The following is a 19,565-nucleotide window of genomic DNA, read 5'->3' as shown; positions in this document are numbered from 1 at the left end:
ACGCTCGGGGGCGTCTGCCTGCCTCACAGGTGCATACTGAGCGCGCACCCTGAGCCGGGCACCAGCCGAGGTGAGCAGGGGACTTAGTGCACGGGGTGGCAGCAACCGGAGATGGAGAACAATCGCGGTATCTGTTCGCCTCTTCCATTCCCGTTAGGGAATCCATATATCCTGGCCTGCATATCTCCTTTATCCTCGAAAAAAGGTCATGTTTTCAGTAAAATGTAGGTATCTTATGACTGAGACTTAACAAACATCTAATTTCTCCTCCACAGGTGACACAATGGATGAGCTTAAAGGGGGAATATAACCCGACTGACCATATTTTAAATTTCCCGATAGCAAAGACTATTTGTTGGATGTCTGGCTCCCCTAGAAAGAGTAGAAGGAAAAAACCCTTTCCTTGAGAGTAATATAATAAATGGTTATAGACTTGACTCACCATCTTTGTGTATAATACATGAACAACTTTCATCAGATGCAGACAGAAAGAGCTTTCACTCGCTACCAGTAAGAACTAGGAAAGCATCTAACAGTCTTGTATATACTTCTGTGTTCCTCGACAGCCTTGAAAGAAAGCTATTTGGTATAACAGATCCAAATAGCCCTAATGTACTCTGTCTTCAAGTTCTAAGTTCACAGTCAAGACAATGCGGCTAAATATGTGAAATGATTAACGACAGTGGAACAGTAAAGATCAATCGTTCCATATTACAAATGTTACTATTAATGATCATAATTGCTGTCACTTCTGCTCTAACCAAACTAACACAAAATATTCAGACTTTAAAAAGCTTAGCTACTTTATTCACAGAAGGCAGAAAGTACTTAGGAGGACAATTAAAATTCAACTGTTAGACATTCCTATTAGATAGGAATGCATACCCCGAAGACAACGTACAAATGAAATGTTACATTACAGAAAAAAAAAAAAAAAGCCTTTGAATTCTACAAAAGATAGAATTTCATTTCCTTCAAGTTTGAACAGATCTGTAGGTTTAATCTTGGCAAGTCCTGTCTGAGTAAAATTAAAGAAAACTCCCCATGACCGTATGTCAGAGATTAAGATAGGCCTGCGATCCGATGTGCACACACATTTTCCAGTCAGTCATTCGTCAGGCTGGACCTCCTACTGAAAAGGAAACCAAAGGCTCATCACTGCCCTGCCCTGCTGAGACTTCCCTGCTTGAGAAAAGATGGATTCTAATACCTTGCACCCAAGTTCCAAGATTAAAATAAGAATCACTGGTTGTTTTGTTGATATTTTTTATCTTAATCTTGGTTTTCAAAAAATTACAGTGTGTGTATAAATGGATAAAGACAAATAATTTGGCTGTGTTTTAGACAGCATTAGAATATACTGTTCAGCACAGTAAAATATATTTGAAATTTGACGAACCAGAAATGTGGTTTCAACTGAATATTTTGTGAATTTTTCTTAAAAGATCAAATTTATAGACTAAACATAATAATAAACCCTTGCAGCAGAAAAAAAAAAAAAAAAAAAAGAATCACTGGTTGTTATTTAAAACCACAATCTCCCCCCCACCCCTCCCCGCACCCTGCTTACTGATCTGACCAGCTGGACTGAACAAAATAAAACAGAAAATAAAAACATTTGCTTCTCCTGCCAGAAACCGCCTGGGGCAGAATTCTGAGATTCATCTTTGTAGACCTCAAGCTCTCCTCCTCCCCTCTTCTGTTCCATCTGGAACTCTCAAGCTGTCCCTGACAGCGCAGTCCAACCCTTTATCTAGAAAAGGCCAGGGCGTAAGCACCTGGGACTGGAGAGCCCGCCCACATGTCACGGCTCCGCGACAGACAGGGCTGCCCCAGACGACACCTGAGCGAACGAACACGGCTGAGTGCTGATAAAGCTCCACTGAGGGGCACTGACACTTAAAGTTCATGCGGTTTTCATCTGCCACAAAGTTTATTTTTCCCAACCATTGAAAAATGTAAAACCTACTCACAGGGCATTGAAGAAAAAAAAGAAAAAGACACAGACATTCATAAAAGGTGGGCCCGACGTGGCCCCCAGACCAGTCTAGCACCCCTGCTTTAAAGAGTCCACACACATCGGTCCTCTCCCCACTCCCCCCAAGAATGACACGCTTCCCCCTTTCCCCCTGTCCTCACTACAGTCAAAACTCACCTCTCGTCAGAATCGAATCGCAAATGCACGATGCCAAGTGAAAGAAGCCAAGAAAAGGTGAAACTGGCACACGGGTGGAAAGTTAAACCACTGGCTGGAGTGTCCAGGAACAGCACTGCAGTCAGAGCAACCTGACGAGTGACAGCAGGGCCACGGGATCTGTGGGGGGCTGGGCCACTCTGTGGGGCCGCAGCAACCACTAGCCATATGGGGAAAATGGAACTGGGCCCTCACCTATATAACCAGACAGAGAAAGGAACTCCAGATGCATCTAGGATTATATGCCACAGCCAACACTACAAAGCTCTGGAAGAAAAGGTATGGAGAATGTCTTCATATTCTCAGGCGGAGAAAGATTTTGTACACAAGGCCTCATTAAGAACCTTATTAAAACCGTATTCAGAAAAGTGGTCTTTGAGCACAGAACCAGAGACGGTAAGGAAACATCGGGCCCCTTCCTGGGAGACGTGGATGGAAGGGGAAGGCGTATCTGGTCCATCACAGGGAAGACGGAGGGCTCGCGGAGAGGCAGCCCGACGAGGGGATGGAAAGGTAACCTGAGTCGGAGGCAAGATGGAACCACACCGCACGGGCCGGAAGGACTTCGGCTTGTATCCCGACAGGAAGCCATGGAGGGCTCCAGTGCCCTTGCTTCTGAGGGACCCCTCTGGCTGCTCTGTGATGAACAGGCCACAGGGGAGGAAGAGAAGGCACCAGACCAGTTAGGACCCTGTTCTAGGAAAAGAATGGCAGCAGCAGAGTAAGCAAAGATCAGACTCTGGATATATTCTCAAGATGGAGCCGACGAGATCTGATGAGAAAATTGTCATGAGGGCCATCTAAGAAAGGGGATTCAGGGAGGACTCCAGAACTGTGGCCTGAGCAACATCACAAAAGATGTCTGTGCAGCTCCTCGCTGAAAGTGAGAAGGCTGCCTGGAGGTAACCAGGGGGTGGGGGGCTCCGCAGGCTGGGACTGGTGAGGCTGGAGGTGCTTTCCAGAAACGATGAACCATGCGGGAGGCAGGGGAATCCACAAGTCTGGAGTTCAGAAGGAAAGCTCAGCCAGCGCAAAATGTTACAGCCACCAGCAGACAGAGAGTATTGAAGCACGAGACTGAATGAGGTCACTCGGGAGTGAAGTAAGCACAGGGAGGAGAGAGAAGAGGTCTGAGGACCGAGCCCTGGGAGCCAGGAAGGAGCAGCCAACAAGGGAGGCAATTCGGAAGAGGGTGGTGGCGTGCAAGGCGGGTGAAGAAAGCGTTTCAAGGAGAAAGATGTGAGCAACTCCATCAAATACAGCTGGTAGGTCAGGGGAGCGAAGAACTGAAGAGGAACACCGCTGGTTAGCAACATAGAATGGGGTTCAAAAGAAATGAGAAACTGAGGTAGGTAAATATAAATCACTCTTTGGAGAAGTTCCATTATAAAAGGGAGCAGAAAAATGGGATCACAGCTCAAGAAAATAGTTTTCTCACAATGGGAAAAATTACAGATGTATAATCAGATGAAAATAATCCAACAGAAAGGGTAAAACTGATGATTTAAGAAGGGGGGGTAGAATTACTGGAGCAATGCATGCAAAAGGGAGTGAAGTAGAGTGTGCAGGTCCGAGGGTGGTGGCATTCAGAGCAGGGTCATTCATCCACAGCCCCAGAAGGGAAGGCAGGTGATGGGCACGGATACAGGTGGCTGGGGAGAGAGGATGATGGGGAGTCCTGGAAATTACCTTCTGGTTGCTTCCTTCTTCTCAGTAAAATAGGAAGCCAGGAGTGAGGATGAGGGAGAGACAACGGAAAGTTAAGGAAAGCAAAAGGCATGACCTGGTTGACCAGGACAGCAGGAGACCGAATGGACTAGGGAGACACAGGACTGCCAGGCAGCACTAAGGCAGGCTCATGACCAATCTACACACAGACCCATCAGCACGGTTCCGTAAGGATCGTCAGCTTCCTGCAAGACCGGTGAGCATGGCTGTAAGCTTTTCTCCAGCCCTGCGCAGTCACCTGGGTGCAGGCAGAGGACACAGCCAGCTCTAACCAGAGCTGCAGTTGTCCGAGGGAAGCCTGAGGCAGAGACAAGGGAACCAAGGGTGGATACACAAGCCGATGTTTTTATTACCGATCCATCAGTCTAACGTGGGTCAAGAAGGAAAATGTGAACCTGAGGAACAGAAGGGACAGGAAATAGAAGTGGTAGGATCGGGGCGCCTGGCTGGCTGGGTCGGTAGAGCACGGGACTCTTAATCTCAGAGTTGTGAGTTCGAGCCCCACGTTGGGCGTGGAGCCTACTTAAAATTTCAACAGAAACAGAAAAAGAAGCAGTAGGATCAACAGACTGTAGGCCCTGGTCGGATTGAAGACCCTTGGGGGAGGTGACCTAGAAAAGATCAAACAGGGGGCCAGAGATTGTGGCAGGAAGGCAGCTCTAGTTAGTGATAAGGCCTGGGTGGTGCTGGCAGTCTGTGCTCAGGCAGGGCGGTGGTCAAGCTCACTGGCAGAAAGACAAGAAACAAAAAGGCCAGAGTTAACAGAATGGTGATCTATGTGAATGCTGAAATAACCAAGATTTAAGATCAGACAAGCAGCGCAGAGTTTACAGTGACCTAGGGTTCACTCTTCAAGGAATGAGGTGAAGTGACCCAGGGAATTCTTCTAGCGGCCAAAGTGGTCACACATGGCGTACACACTGATGGCGTGAGATGGAAAGCTGGAAGGCCTCCAGAGGAGAAGATCTGAAAGCAGCCAGGACCATCAAGGAGAATGCCTACCACGCCTTCAAGCCCACGGTACGCTGGAGAGAGAAAACAGCCTCCCACTTGGAAGACCTTCTGGAAAGGCATCCCTCAGAGGCAAGCCGTATTTCACTTCGATCAAGAAGATCAATGTTCAGAGAAGAAAATGAGGACGCATAGAATTTTGTGGAGGGCAAACACGAAGGGCTTTCAGAGCTGAGGAGTCAGAAAAGGGTTCATACAAAGCCTTAAGGGAATCGGGGAGTAACATAAAACCTCGTTCACCACATAAATGAGAAAATCAGCTTGTGAATTTCCACCAATACGCCTGTCGAGATTTTATTTTCAGGGGCACTGAAACCACAAGTCACTCTGGGGAGAATGGATGTCTTTGCGCTGAGGTTTTCCATCATGTAATGGTATATGTTACCATTTGTCTTCTTTAATGTCCTTCGATAAAGCTGTAAACACTCTCAAGGACGATGACAACCACGAACACTTAAACCGTGCTTATTGCGTGCCAGGCACTTCCCTGAGCCCGACACACGCCAACGGCTCGGGGGCTGCAATAAGAGCCTCGCTGGCTCACACACGGGCTCCTGAGCTCGGACATGACTTATCCAGGCCTGTGGCGGGCAGAGAGGTTGACTCAGTGCAGGCGGGCCCGGGGTTCCTGGGCCTCTGTGTGAGTTTCCTTGCCCAAGGTCCAGGGACCACTACAAAAGACTGGAAGAATGAGGAGCTGAGAAATTCTACTCTGAGGGCACTGGTGGTCACAGCCCCGGCCTTATTTACTTTGACTTGCTGGCTCCAACGTCTTCCTGTCTGTTTTGTCCATTTAAGATAATTGAATGTGAGGGTGGCTCACCCTGACCACATCTGTATTTTGAAGTTGAGTCAGAACACCTTACCAAATCGTTCCATGTGGTCCTCCAGCTCATGGCCTAGGTAAAAATAAAGGAAACTGTCATCCTACTCTGCAAAGTGCTTTTTACAGCGTCACTTAATTGATGTTCTCTCTCAACAAAGCTGATCTGAATCATGGTTGAGTCAAGATGCCATATGGTGACCTTAGCGAAGCTGACGACTCGTGTGGGTTTTTCTGGGTTTTTCGTTTTGTTTCATTTTTTTGTTTTTGTTTTTGGTGCAGCCAAAGATTCTTGCTGGCCAGAGGCTCAGTAATGTTTGGGGAAAACCTATGTGAGTATGTGTATACACAGACAGATAGGTTATTTTTGGGTTCTATATATGATGACCTCTAACGTGCTCATTCTATTCCCCTTGTGAAAGTTTGTCAACGTAGTTATACAAGCAATTAGGAATACCAAGGCATTATTTTACCTTTGAAATCATAGTCCTCTGTCATATGTGGCATTTTTTCTATACCTTCCTTACTAAAGTCTTTTGTCTACACTCTCTTTTTATACCTAATGACTCAAGAAAATTAAATATTCAAGAAATAATAAAAACCCCATCAAGTGCTCATTCTGTGCTAGCGCTTCAAGCAGGTCCTGAGAATACAGAGGTAAATAAGTAGATGCCTGCCCTCAGGCTGCTTTCATTCCAGTGGGGCTGGCAGGTGACTGATTACAACATTCCGGGAAGCTCTTTCAAAGAGGGAAGCACAGAGTGCCACAGGGAAAACAGGGCAGGAGGCAGGCTTTCAGTAGGAGGTGAAATGGTAATTAAATCATGAAGGGAAAATTAGGTGTGTGTATGTGCAAAGGAAGGAAGGCATAAGACATTCATACTTACAAACTCAGGGTCCTCGCATCTGAGCTCTTGCTATGTTAACGGCTGACTATAGCTCTTAACACTGGATCAGCTACCACTGCAGTTCTAAACACTGGCACGTGTGAAGTGATGAAATAAAAGTAAACCAAACTAAAAGCTTTGAAGTAACCAGAATAATCATTACTGACCGGCTCTCGGACAGCGCTCAGAAGGGGTGCTCTCATCACAGCCACTGGGTCCTCATCGCGCTATGCAGTTCGACATGTACTGAGCACCCAAAACGGACCAGGAACTGCGCCAGAGATGCCTGTCGCACCTGACACATCTCCCCTCCATTCCAAACAACGTAATCACAGTTCTTTTTAAAATATATAAATACACAGCCCGGCTTTAAAACAAGACACATATGTCCATACTCAAAAACTGAATGTAAACGCTCAGCTACAATCAGGTCTAAAACCAAGGAGTGGAGCATGCTCAGGACAGGCAGAAGCCCCCTACACCGTGTGGCAATCAGGGCCAACACGCGAAAGTCAGCGCTAGGACGGGCCTCCCCTGCATTTGGAGAAAGAAGAGTGCAGTAGGAATTCAAAAACTCCAAGGCCATCCAAATATCCATCAGTAAGTAAAAGGGTAAATTATAATGTATTCCTGTGCTGGTATACTTAACAACTGCTGCAGTGAACGCTCTAGCTCTCTGTGCGTGAAAACTGGCAGCATTCAAAAACATAATGTAAATATGACATGCAAACTATAGCACATACAGCATATAGGGTATCACTTATGAAGTCATGGGACTGGACAGTGAAACAGAGCCCTCCCACCACAATCCCCCTCTCCTGGTGACCATGCCCTGATGTGTGATCCCTCCCGTGACCATGACAATATGCAGCAGAAAGGGTAGGTCATTTCCAAGATTATAAAGACGCTCCAGCGTCCATCTTGAGCACACTCTCTTGGATCGATGGCGTGAGCAGCCCTAGAGAAGGGTCCATGTGGCAAGGACTGAAGCCTCTGCCCAAAGCCTGGCGAGAGCCTGGGATCGGGGCTCCAGCCAGTCAGGCCTTCAGAGGCTGGATGACCGGGTGGACAGCCTGACTGCGACCTCAGGAGACACACTAAGCCAGGTCCACCCAGCCAAGCAATTCCTGACCCTCACAAACTGTGTGAAATAATAAATGTGTGTGGTTTCAAGCTGCTACCTTGTAATTTGTTCTCATCCGGAGGACATTAAGAGTATCAGTAACATTTTGGACTTTGAGAGAACAAGACAAAACTTTAACTTTGCAAGTGAAATGCATGGGTACTTGTTAGATCATCTGTTCTATCATCTTCCATAAAGGCATGGACATTATTACGTATTTGTGGTTTTGATTCGTCAAAAGTTTAAACCAACAAAACACTAGGATGAAAACTAATGAAAAGCTTCAATTTCCTTTTCCAAAGAGTACACAAGTATGGTTGTTCTAAATGTCAGTTCCTAAAGCAGTCACTCCATGCAAACTCATCTAAATTCCTCTGCCTAAGTCACAACACTGTTACTTTCAAGTATTTGCTTTTTTTACTGGAAGTTCTTATAGCTTCTTGAAATTATTTAATATTGCTAAAATACTTTTCTACCAAGGAATTACAATTGTGGCATGAAATTACTGCCCACATCTTGGATCTGAAAAACCATTTTTCTTCCATTGAGCTTCTTGTTCTTAGACCTATTTCTTATTCCAAAGTTTCAGAGGCAGTTCCAAAAGCCTATTAAAACAAGAATCTGACCATGGAAATGAGACGAAATTAAAGACTTTACAGGCACGACTTTAAAATACACAAAATTCTCAAGAGTTACCACACATTTCTTTTCACTTTGCACCCGGACCAGAGCCCGCAATGTCCGTGCCTGCTGGGCACCGGCTTCGTACCAGGCACCGTTCTGGACTCTCCGCACACAGCACACTCCTGATACCGACATCAATCAACCCTACAAGGCAGGCATTATAATACCCATTTTCTTTTGGGGACTGGTGAGAAGGGTCATAACTTACAGGCAGAAAACTGAGATACAATTTTACATACAGTGAAATACACAAATCACGTTAGTTTAATGAGTTGTGACGAATGCATGCCCCCAGGCAACCAATACCCCCACCTACATAAAGCACATTTCCTTTGCTCCAGAAAATTCCCTCATGTTCCTTTCCAGTCAATCCCCAACCTCTTTTGACAACCACTGTTCAGATCTCTATCACCACTGATTAGCCTTGCCAATTGCAGAACTTCATAAACACAAAATTACATACTGCATATGTGTCTGGCTTCTTTCACTCAGTATGTCCCTGAGATCCATCCATACTGTTTGTTGGTGATTCATTCATTTAAATTACCAACTAGTTTTAGCCATTCCCCACTGGTGGACATCAGAGGTGTTTCTAGTGTTTGGCTATTATCAATAGAGCTACTACAAGCATTTTTTTTTATGTCTTTTGTGGACATATGTTCTTGTTTCTCTTAGGTAAATACCTAGAGTCATAGGCAGGTATATGATAAACTTCACAAAGAACTCCCAAAATGTTTCCCAAGGCAGGTGTACCATTTACACTCCCACCAGCAATTTATGAGAGTTCCAGTTGCTCCACATCCTCACCAAAATGTGGTTCTGTCAGTCATTTTAATTTTAGCTGTTCCAATGGGTATGCAAAGGTATCTCATTATGGTTTTGTTTATAAAAGCTTTATTGAGGGGCGCCTGGGGGCACAGTCGGTTAAGCATCTGACACTTGATTTCAGCTCAGGTCATGATCTCTAGGTTATGGGATCGAGCCCCACGTCAGGCTCCACACTGGACTTTCTGCCCCTCCCCCCTCTCAAAAATTAATTTTAAAATTAAAAAAATAAAAGCTTGAGATATAATTTACATAGTATATAATTCACCCATTTCAAAGGTATAATTTGATGGATTTTTGTATATTGCATTAATTTTTTTATTGTGGTAAAATACAGTAGTCCCCGTGCCCTTATCCACAACTTCACCTTCCACAGTTTCAGTTACCCCGCAGTCAACCACAGTCCAGAAGCAGATGCCCGCTTTCTGATGAACCATCAGGTCAATGGCAGTCTAATGCTACGCCCCAACGCCTACATCATTCACCCCACTTCACGCCAGCAGGTAGGTGCTTTATCATCTCGTCATCACAGGAAGGGTGAATACAGCACAGAAAGATATTCTGAGAGAGACCACATTCACAAAAACTTTTATTACAGTATGCTATTATTGTTCTATTTTACTATTTGTTGCTGTTAATCTCTTACTGTGCCTAATTTATAAATTAAATGTTATCATAGACAGTATAGATAGGAAAAAACATAGTATATATAGAATTCAGTACTATCTACAATTTCAGGTACCCACTGAGGGCCTTGGAACATGTCCCCCAAGAATAAGGTGGGGGGAAACTACTGTGTATCTAACATAAATTTTGCCATTTTGACCATTTTTAAGTGTAAAATTCAGTGGCTTGAATTACATTCACATTGTTGTGCAACCACCACCACCACCTAATGCCAAAACTTTTTGAATACCCCAAATAGAAACTCTATAGCCATTAAGCATTAACTCCTCCCCACCCCCAACCACTGGTAACCTCTAATGTGCTATCTCCAATTTGCCTAATTCTAGGTACTTTATAAAAGTGGGATCATATATTTGTCCTTTTATGTCTAGCTTCCTCTACTGAGCATGTTTTCAAGGTTCATCCATATCGTAGCACGGATCAACACTTCATTCCTTTTTATTGCTCAATAATATTTCAGTGTATGGATAGACCACATTTTGTGTATCCATTCATCTGCTGGCGGACACTTGGGTTGTTTCCATCTTTTGGCCACTGTGAGTGACGCACACCAAACGCGGGCACACAAGTATCTGCTGGAGCCTCCGCTCTCAGTTGTGTCCGTGATACATGCCTACGAGTGGGACTGCTGAGTCACATTAGCCTTCTGAGGAGCCACCAAACTCTTTTCCATAGTAGCTACACCATTTACCTTTCCCACTAAGAATGTCCAAGCGTTCCAATTTCTCCACATCCTCACCAACACTTACTTTCCTTTTTTTGCTGTTACAGCTATCCTAAAGAATGTAAAGTGGTATCTCATCTTAATTTGCATTTCCTTAATGACTAATAACACTGAGCACTTTATGTTTGTTGGACACTTATGTACTGGATCTTCTTTTGTGAAGCATAGAATTTTTTCACCCAATTTTTTAATTAGGTCTGTCTTTTTACTATTGCGTTGTAGGAGCACTTTGTATATTCTAAAACATGTCCTTTGTCAGATATATGAATTGCAAGTATTTTCTCAGTTTATGGCTTGCCTTTTCATTTTCTTAATGGTATCCAGAGATGAATATAAGTTTTTAATTCTGACAAAGTCTAATTTGATAAAGTCAATTTTTTCTTGCATGGTGTTACCTGTGTGCTGGATAAGAAATGTTTACCTACACTCCAGGTCACAAAGATATTCTCCCATGTTTTCTTCCCAACACTTTATAGTTTTAGCTTTTATGTTGAGGTATTTTTTGTGGATGGTGCAGTATGTGGGCCAAAGGTCATTTTATTCCAATTAGATATCAAGTTGTTCCACCATCATTATTAAAAGAAATAGTTTTTAGACTGATTCTGGTTTTGAGTTTGCAGATATTCGTCAAAGGGAAGATACCTAGAAATGGCCTCCATTTTTCCTACACAACATTCAGTGTTCAATAAAAGAGACAGGACCAAATTACTGAATACAAGAAAAACTGACAAGAGAAAGTTATCAGGCACATTTTTTTTGGTTGCTTTTAAGTAGGCCCCACACGGAGTGTGGAGACCAACGTGGGGCTTGAACTAGCAATGAGATCAAGATCTGACCTGAAACCAAGATGCTTAACCGACTGAGCAACCCAGGCGCCCCCTCAGGCACATTCTTTCAAATAACTATAATTTGAAACTATAATTAATCAACTATAATTAATATGTTCAAGAAGTAATCTTTTTTCTGCAATATGATAACTTAAAAATACAGTATCTGAAACTAAGAACACAGCAGATAACAGACTAAACACAGCAGAAGAGAGGATCAGAAAACTAGAAAGCAGATTAGTAGCAAATTTTCAAACAAAAACTCTGAGAAGGGACAATAGAGAAAGGAGCCTGTGATACATATAAAATATAGTGATGGGGCCCCAGGGTGGCTCACTCAGTTAAGCGTCCAACTCTTGGTTTCAGCTCAGGTCAAGACCTCAGGTTGTGAGATCGAGCCCCGAGACAGGCTCTGTGCTCAGCGGGGCGTCTACTTGAAGATTCTCTCCCTCTGTCCCTCTCTGCGTGCACACATGCTCTCTCTCGCTCTCACGAATAAATAAATCTTTAATATATATATATATATATATATATATATATATATATATATATATATATATAGTGAAAGGTTTAACGTGTGTAAGTGGAGTCCTAGAAGGAAAGGCAAGAATGGGGAAGAAGCAACATTTGAAGAAATACCAGCTGATGTACTGATGAAAAAATTCAAATTCAAGAAGCATTATCCAACAGAATAATTCAAACAAAAGCCAAACATCTCTACCCTCCTGGGCCTCCTATTCTGGAAGGAGGCAGACAATCAGTAAAAAATCACTACAAAATAATACGAAGTATGTTACAATATAATAAGTGCTCTCTTTAAAACAAAGGAAACAGTTTATATGGCAAAGGGGTTCAGAAGGATGGAGGGAAACAGCTGTACTATTCGATGGGATGTACAAAACCTGGAAGAAGGTAAACAGAAAAACAATTTTATTTTTTTTGTAAGATTTTATTTATTTGAGAGACACAGACGGAGATAGAGAGAGAGAGCACAAGCAGGGAGGAGAGGGAGAAGCAGGCTCCCCGCCGGGCAGGGAGCCCGACGCGGGGCTTGATCCCAGGACCCCGGGACCACGACCCGAGCCAAGGCAGATGCCCAACCGACCGAGCCACCCAGGCACCCCCAGAAAAACAATTTTAACTTAACACAGATTAAAGAGGAAAAATAAGCCATCCTGACAAAAGCTAAAAAAATATATATGTATACATACATACATACATATTTATGCCTATACATACATATATATTTTAAATGAGGTTGGAAGAAAAGACCCAGCATGCACAATGAGTAATAAGCTATACACATATACCAGCAATTCCACAAAAATTTGTCAAGCACCTCTAATTATCAGACTCCATGCTAGATGCTAGGGATACAGTGAATGTGATATGCTCACTTCATTCAAGAAGCTTATCAAATGGGGGCACCTAGGTGGCTCAGTCAGTTAAAATCTGTCTTCAGCTCAGGTCACGATCTAAGCGTCCCGGGATCGAGTCCCACGTCAGGCTCCCTGCTCAGCGGGGAGTCTGCTTCTCCCTCTGCCTCTCCTCCCTGCTTGTGCTCGCTCTCTCAAATAAATAAATAAAATCTTAAAAAAAAAAAAAAAAAACTTTATCAAATGGAAGAACAAAGAGGTATCAGTTTAAGTTTGAGAATTTAGAGAAAGTAGTATCAAAATGTTACATTAGTTCAGGAATGCTCAGAACCAGAACATAATCTTCTCCACAGAAAAGAAGAGTAAGCAGCACTACCCACAGAACTTTCTACAATGATGGAAACATTCCACATCTGCAGTGACCAGAGGGGCAGCCACTAACCACATGTGGTTACCGAGTACTTGAAATGTGGCTAGTGCAAGTAAGGAACACAATTATTCATTTTACTTATTTCTAATTAATTTAAACTGCCACATACAGCTAATGGCTACTTAATGGACAGTGGAGGTATAGAGTAAGACAACAAATTTCATTCAACTCCACATGTTAACCTGGGGATCTGGCTACATCACAGAGAGAGATGATGTAGAGATACACCATGAAGGTAACTAAAGGGTTGGAAAACCTCCAGCAAAAACCCCAAAATAGAACTTTTAATGTACTTATATCTTATTTTGTTTCAAAAAGAATTTAATGACTTGCAAAGACTCACAGCACAGCAAGAAAAATCACTTGTTAAATGTTAAAAATGCAAGTATGTACATTAAACAAAAGGTATAAAACAAATGTAGTAAGTAAGAAACAGAATTACCTTCCACAGAGAATAATTATTATCTTTTTCTTTAAAAGATTTATTTCAGAGAGAGAGTGGACATGAGCACCAGCAGGAGGGGCAGAGGGAGAGGGAGAATCTCAAGCAGACTCCTCGCTGAGCACAGAGTCCAACACAGGGCTCAATCTCACGACAATGAGATCATGACCTGAGCTGAAACCAAGAGTCAGAGGCTTAACTGACGGCACCACCCAGTATCTTAATACTGGGATTTTATGACTCTAAGCAATTTTTTATGGATTTTTGTGATTAAGATACTATTCAAGAAGTGGGTTATGGAATCCAGAGCATGAAGAATTTAGATCGGTATATTAATTATCTATTGCAATATAACAAATTACCCCAAAACATAGCTGTTTAAAACGATAACACTTATGGTCTCGCGCAGGCCTGAGGGTCAGGAATCTGGGAGTGGCTGCGTGGGGTGGTTCTGGCTTAGGGTCTCATGAGGTTGCACAGAGGGCTGAAAGTTTCCCCTGGACTAAGAGCATCTACTTCCAAGATGGTTCATCACATTCCTCACCACACAGATCTCTCTGCACAGATACTTGAGTGTCCTCATGACATGGCAGCTGACTTTGTCAGTGATTCAAGAGAGAGGAAAGAGGGAGCAGCACTGCCGTTTATGACCTTGTCTCAGAAGTCACACACACACATATATATATATATATTTTACATGAGATTGAGGAATTAACCTCCTCCTCTTGAAGGATGGAGAATCAAAGAATTTGTGGAACATCAAAAACCATTATAATGGGATATGAGTATCTGTTCACTTTGGGGTGCTAGAAATTGTAATGAGAGCCTGGGATCCCTTCCCCTGGAAACCCAAAAATTAGAATAAATTATAACTTCTGAAACAGCTTCAACTGCTTTCTAAAAAGCAAGAGATTAAACACAATTGGGTTCTCGGTCACTTACAACCCAACCACTTTTTAACTGCTGGTATTAAATAAATGGCATGAAACACCATGCTCTACATATAATGTTACAGATCCTCAAGATAACTCTGCAAAGTGAGCAGTTTCATCCCCATTTTCAAGACGAGAAGTCAGTCCAGAGAGATAAGCCACAAGTCCTGTCCAGGTCTACGTGGTTCCCAAGTTTTTGTTCTTCTACAGCAGGATGCTTCTCTTACTCCAGCTACCACAGAAGCTAGTGTTTGTAACATCAAACATATGGGAGGTACCAAAAAATATATTACTTCAGCCACAATTTTCATCTTTTGTTCCATCAATTACTTTGCTCAGTCTGTTTTTGTTTTGTCTGGTGTTTTCTACATGCCGCTCATTTTGCTTCACTTTGCGTCCCATCCAGCACCTGGTACCTTGGCCCATCCTCCCTCTGGGTCCACCTGCACTGGAGAAGCAACTAGTAACTTGCTCTAAGACGTACAGAGAGGCAGTGACAGAACCAGAACCAACAGCCTGTCCTTACAAACCCTCATGGAGGGCTCTCTGCACCACCACACAATCCTGCCTCTCCATCCCAAGACCTGCACAGCAGTTCACCTCTCCCTGGTCTCCAAACTCTGCATGGAACAAGGACACTGACCCAGAAAAGCTCAATCCAAATGTGGAAAGCTTCATTTGCTCATTCTTCCCCAACAATCCAATTGGACCCTGATGTCCATTCAACCTTGTAAATGTTTTTCAGTATTTATTCTATCCATCCCCATTAACAATGTCCTAGTTCAGGCAATTTTCTCTTTCACTTGGGCTTCTGCATCAGCTTCTTAAGTCTCCTGCCTCTAGCCTCACCCTCCCTAATTTATCCCCAATATGGCAGAGAGTTCTTTCTAATGCCCAGAACTTATCTTGCCACCCCCTAGAAAGAATCTTCAATGGCTCTCCTTCCACTCCCCTCACGACAGTTCAAGAAGGACCTTGTAAACTGGCTCAGGGTCTTGGATTTTATCCCAAAGGTTATAAAGAGGGATCTGCTGTTTGAAGGAGACCTCTGTACCAGACACCTTACCTATGTTATTTCATTTAATCCTCGGGAGCCCTGCAAAATCTGCATATGATCCCTTTGCATACACTGTTCTAATTAGCCCTCTCATCTGTAAGCCATGCAGCCAAAATAATCTAAGGCCTTTCCTTGCCCACCATCTATCCAACAGATCCACAAACTCCCTCTGTGCCACCACCTTCTTGTCTAGACCATTATAATTTGTTTACACAGCGATTCCCCTACCCCGCTTGAAAAAAGGGATCAATCATGCCACATTCACCTTTATACCCTCAGCCCCTAGCGAAGAACCTGTTTCAGAGTAGGTGCTCAGTAAATGGCTGACGGCTAATAATCAACTAAAAGGGAGGTCTACCTGGGTATAGATGTGCTGAAGCATTACCTCCATCAACAAATCTCCCAGGAGTACCTTATCAATTAATTATCTCCCCAAAAGTCCACATAGTACCCTGGGCTTTTACCACGCCTTCAAAAGCTCAATGCTTCTATTGTGATCTAACGGAGAAGTGTTCAGACCAAGCTGTCCCATTTAAAGATTAGAGGGCCTCTGGGGACTGATCATCTGGACCAACCCGCGTCTAGCTGTCCCTGCTTTCTGTGCTCTTTGTATACACTCCCACCGATAAAATTATCTGCCAGCTCCCCCCAGAACAGGACTTCCCAGTAAAGGACTTCCATTTTTCAACTTCATCACGTAGCACAAGCCTGGCACATGGGGGATGGTCAATAAATGTATTAAAGGATAAGAATACCAGCTCACATTTATTTAGTACTATGTACTAAGGATCTGATATGCATTATCTCATTTAATCCTTACAGCAATCCTCCCAGGGAAATGCTGTGCGACATTATTCCCACGTAAACAGATGAGGACACTGAGGCCCAGAGAAGACTAAACACAATAAAACAAGCACTGACTGAGAGCGTCATATACTTTGTATTTTCATATGCTTTATTTATTTCATTCATCCCTCTGTACAATCCCGCAATGAAGTTATAGATTATATTCCCATTTTAGACCAAAAAAAAAAAAAAACACACACACACCAAAAAACAAAAAACAAAAAAACCTAAGGCTTGGAGAAATCGCCCAGTAACACACAGCTTGTAAGGCCAGGAACCAAGCAGGTCCGCCACAGTCCGGGGCCCCTTTGCACTTGCCTGTCTTGCCGCCCCCCGCCCCGGAATAGCAGTCAGAATTGAAGCGGCCCGCCCCCCCCGGACCAGGGAGCGCCCACTCCCCAAACTGCGCTGCCCCCAGCCCCGGAAGGCTGTCCCCACCGCGCAGCGACGGCGATCCACGCGCCCGTCCCCGCCGGGACGCCGCTCCGCGACTGCGGGCCACGCCAGTGCTCCGGGCCGGGGCCCACCGCGCGCGATCGGCCAGCAAGCCGGGCGGCAGGTGGCACCGGGCTCGTCTGGAACGGTCCCCCTCCTGCGCCCGGCTCCGCACCTGTGCCGGCGGGTGGGGGCAGGGGCCAGCCCCCCGGGGCCCCTCGGGCCCACCGCGGAGGCCTCCGCCGCCCGCCACCCGGGAGGAGGGGCGCCCGCTCCCCGCTCGCCCGCGCCGCCGGCCGTTACCGGTTCCGCTGCTCTTTGAAGAGCGCCGTCAGCGCGCGGAGGGCCTCCAGGTCCTGGATGGGCGCGGGCACCATGACGCCGGACAGCCGGGCGGGCGGCGGCCTGGGCGCCGCCATCTTGCCGCTCGCAGCTCACCGAGCCGGGCGAAGACGAGGAGCGGGAGGAGGAGGAGGAGCGGGGGGAGCGCAGGCGGGGGAGGAGCGCGCCCCGCAGCCGCTGGACAACGCCGCCGCCGCCTCCGCCTCCGCGCCGCTGCAGCTCAGACCCGGAGGGAGAGCGCGAGGACAGGCTTCCAGCCTCCCCTCGGGCGGCCACAGGGACGACGCGGCGGGGGGGAGGGGGCGCGAGCGGAAGTCCCGCCTGAGGGGAGGGGGTGCGAGCGGAAGTTCGGGGGGAGGGAGGGGAGGGGCGACGGGAGGGCGTGGGGTCTGAGAGGAGGAGCCGGGGCCCCAGGCTCACCCTGAGGGGGAGATGCGGGTGGGGTTGGAAGAGCCTGGTCGGTAGGGGGCCAGGGACAGGTACACCCTGAGGAGGAGATGCGGGCGTGGGGGGCCCGCGCAAGAGGGGTACAGGGACAGGTGCGCCCTGAGGGGGATGGGGCGGGGGAGGGGCCTGAGCAAGAAGGGGTACAGGGACAGGTGCACTCTGAGGGAGGTGTGGGGGTGGAGGAGCCTGTGGGAGGGGGGGGGGGGTGTCAGAGAGTCGTCGGAGGCTCATTTTAAGGATGAGGTTGAAGACCTCATCCTGCTGTTGAGTTGGGTTGATTGGTACCCCTACATGGACCAACTGGGAAGGGGAGCAGTCGTCAGCACAGCGCAAGTCTCAGAGCCTGAGAGCTCAGCTCCCAGTACTTCGTGATCGTTTACTGGTGATACCAGATCCTTTACCAGGCACCTCAGGTAGGGTGACAATACGTTGCTCTAGCTCATCCAGGGCTTAAAATAGAATTAGAAGTCAAGTAGCTGAATTCTGCAGCAGTAGGGTAAGAATTGTTTTTTTCTAAGGGAAATGAATATATTTTTTCAAGAATCAGACAAGGTTCTGTGGCTGGTTGTTGTAATTCGTGTATTTTCTTTCCACTGCCCTTTATCGTATTATGTATGCTTTCAATATTGTCACCAAGCCCTGTGCTAGGTGGAGGGACCCCAACCTTGAAGGAACTCAAGACAAAAGAGGCAAACGATAACTGCTATGACAGAGAACTGTACAAATTGCTATGGGACATTTCGATTTGAAGAGTAGGAGTGTGTTTATAATGTGGCACTTTTGATGTTCTTTGCTAAGGAAAGTTTGAAAGACACAGTAAACACCACCAGAGTATGCAAGAGAAATATGTCAGGGACGGGCAAGTTACATGATAACCTAATTCAACATTACCGGTTCAGCTGCCTGCATGTTCATTTCAGAAACATTCCTGTGTGCCAATTTTGTACCAGGCATTAGATCACCTAGAAGTGCAAAAGACAATTCAAGATGTTTAACAATCTTGAGACTAGCAGGGCAAAATCACTCAGTATTTCCTTGAGGAGCGGGGACTGGTCAAACGTATTGTCATGCATCAAGATCTTGCCCCTTAGTTTTCTATCCTCAATTGTAACTACTCTGATGCTTCAGAAAACATTCCCCATAATATTCAAATTTATTGCCTGAAATGTTGCAATATCCTGATTGGTTTCTTGGCTTCTTCTCTTGCCTCCCTATATTCTAGATCTTTTTAAAAGTGTAAGTCCAGGGGCGCCTGAGTGGCTCAGTCGGTTAAGCGGCTGCCTTCGGCTCAGGTCATGATCCCAGGCTCCTGGGATCGAGCCCCGCATCGGGCTCCCTGCTCAGCAGAGAGCCTGCTTCTCCCTTTCCCTCTGCCTGCCGCTCTGCCTACTTGTGCTATCTCTCTGTCAAATAAATAAATTTTAAAAAAAGTGTAAGTCCACATTTCACTTTGCTCAAAACCCTCTAAAGGATTTCCATTTTACTCAAAAAAGCCAAAATTCTTCCAATGGAGAAGTCCCTAAATAGTCTGTGTCCCTCCTCCTGCTCACCCCTGATCACTTCTGTCTCTTCCTCCCAGGCTGGTCTTGTAGTCCTCCACCAGGGGAAGTACGCTCATCCCTCAGGACTTCGCACATGCTATTCCTTTTGCGTGGAACTTTCCACACTCTCCCAGCTGATACTTGCTTCCTTCAACTATCTGCTGAAGTGATCTCTTAATGAGCTTCCCTGGTTGATTTTTAAAA

The 19,565-nt window shown here is 45.4% G+C and overlaps 1 protein-coding gene across 1 annotated transcript in view; it reads right to left on the bottom strand.

Annotated features, from left to right (window-relative positions):
• ATXN10 (ataxin 10) overlaps positions 1 to 17,678 on the bottom strand; it is a 163,632-nt gene extending 145,954 nt beyond the window's left edge. Inside the window, exon 1 of the mRNA XM_032416715.1 lies at positions 17,335 to 17,678. Coding sequence (XP_032272606.1) covers positions 17,335 to 17,450 — 116 coding nt within the window. The 5' untranslated portion in view covers positions 17,451 to 17,678. The remainder of the gene's footprint in view (positions 1 to 17,334) is intronic.
• Positions 17,679 to 19,565: the final 1,887 nt, after the last annotated feature.

The sequence above is a fragment of the Phoca vitulina genome, unplaced genomic scaffold, assembly GCF_004348235.1.
Source record: "Phoca vitulina isolate PV1807 unplaced genomic scaffold, GSC_HSeal_1.0 scaffold19, whole genome shotgun sequence".
In the NCBI taxonomy this organism is placed as follows: domain Eukaryota; kingdom Metazoa; phylum Chordata; class Mammalia; order Carnivora; family Phocidae; genus Phoca; species Phoca vitulina.
The sequence above is the reverse complement of the archived record's forward strand: the minus strand, read 5'-3'. Positions and strand labels throughout refer to the sequence as shown.